This window comes from Peromyscus maniculatus, chromosome 14 (genome assembly GCF_049852395.1).
Source record: "Peromyscus maniculatus bairdii isolate BWxNUB_F1_BW_parent chromosome 14, HU_Pman_BW_mat_3.1, whole genome shotgun sequence".
In the NCBI taxonomy this organism is placed as follows: Eukaryota; Metazoa; Chordata; class Mammalia; order Rodentia; family Cricetidae; genus Peromyscus; species Peromyscus maniculatus.
Genome location: NC_134865.1, coordinates 57,586,794 through 57,588,190, shown reverse-complemented (window position 1 = coordinate 57,588,190; position 1,397 = coordinate 57,586,794). Strand labels below are relative to the sequence as shown.

The 1,397-nt window shown below is 61.3% G+C and overlaps 1 protein-coding gene across 1 annotated transcript in view; it reads right to left on the bottom strand.

Annotated features, from left to right (window-relative positions):
* Positions 1-685, bottom strand: part of Dlst (dihydrolipoamide S-succinyltransferase) — a 24,208-nt gene extending 23,523 nt beyond the window's left edge. The window contains exons 1-2 of the mRNA XM_076550528.1: positions 558-685; positions 4-25 (exon numbers count right to left, since the gene is read on the bottom strand). Of these exons, the coding sequence (XP_076406643.1) occupies positions 4-25; positions 558-620 (85 nt within the window). The 5' untranslated portion in view covers positions 621-685. The remainder of the gene's footprint in view (positions 1-3; positions 26-557) is intronic.
* Between the last annotated feature and the right edge of the window lie 712 nt (positions 686-1,397).

Sequence of the window (1,397 nt, the reverse complement as noted above, 5' to 3'; positions counted from 1 at the left end):
AACGTCTCCCTAGAGGGCAGTTCCCCTGTTGAGAAAGAAGACATTATCGACGTCACCCAAAATGAAAAAGAGGGAAGACACATATTTCTTTTTTTTTCTCTCTCAAGTGCACGTTGAACGTGCTGCTGACAGGTGAACCTCGTAACTCCGAAAGGCAAATGCAAACCACCGCGTCGGCCAAACTGTGTCACCCTCCCCGCGCGACCGACACGCGCTGGTTTGGGGGAGAACGAGGCAGACGGGCCGCGGAATCCGGTTGGGGGCCGTGCCTCCCCCTCCGACCGAGTCCCTGTCGCGGCGGGCGCGGCTCCCAGCCCCGGAGCAGAGGGTCCGGGGCAGCAGGCAACGGCCGGCGCAGGCTGCCGGGGAGAAGCCAAGGGCTGCAGAACTCCGCACACGCGGCGGGGCGGCTCCGAGAGCGTCGGCTGCCTCCGCGTCCCGGTGCCCTTGGTGCCCGCACTGGCCACGGCACAGCGGCCCTGGCCTTCAGCCCGCCCGCCCGCCCGCCCGCCGCCGGGCTCCGCACCCGCCCGAGCCCCGGCCCCGCCGCACGGTACCTTCTGGAAGGCAGAAAGCGAGCGGCTAAACGCCCGGGACACGCAGCGAGACCGGGAGAGCATCGCGGAGGGAGCGGGATGGAGGGCGGGCGGACACCGGATATAGGGCCCGGCAACAACCGGAAGTGAGGCGGGCCGCGGCACCCGCCCTGCAGCGAGGGGTGATCGGAGGGAACCACTAGCAGCTTGAGGTGGAGCCAGGCCCGTAGCCTTAGCTGCCGGGCTGCTGGGGATCTGTGGTGCTGCCGGGTGCCCGCCAGCTTAGATTGGTATTCTTCGAGGACAGCCACCCGGCCACTGGGGCGCCCCCGAGTTCAAGCCTTCCCTCCAAGCTCGTTCTCTTTGGCGCCCTTGGCTGCCCCGGGCCGGTTCTGCCTCTGCACTCTAGGAAGAGACCTGCTAGAGGACACAGGCTTTGAACTCGGAGCTCAGCCATCATGTTAGACTTATGCGGACCTGGGCAGGGGACACTGCCTCTCTGAGCCTGCAGCTCCTCAAGCATAGGCATGCGCGTTATTGCGCTGTCTCCTTGATCCCCCAAACAGACTAGAGTTCCAAAGAAACTGTAAAGGGCTCTCTTATTTGTCTTTTTAGAACACTGGTTCTCAACCCGTGGGTCGCGACTCCGGGGGTGGGGGTGGGGAGGTAACATCAGATATTCTGTATATCAAATATTTACATTATGATTCATAACAGCAGCAAAATTATAGTTATGAAGTAGCAACAGAAATAATTTTATGGCTGGGGGGGGTCCCCACAACATGAGGAACTGTATCCAAGGGTGCAGCATTAGGAAGGGTGAGAACCACTGTTTTAGGAGCTGAAAGACTTCACCAACTA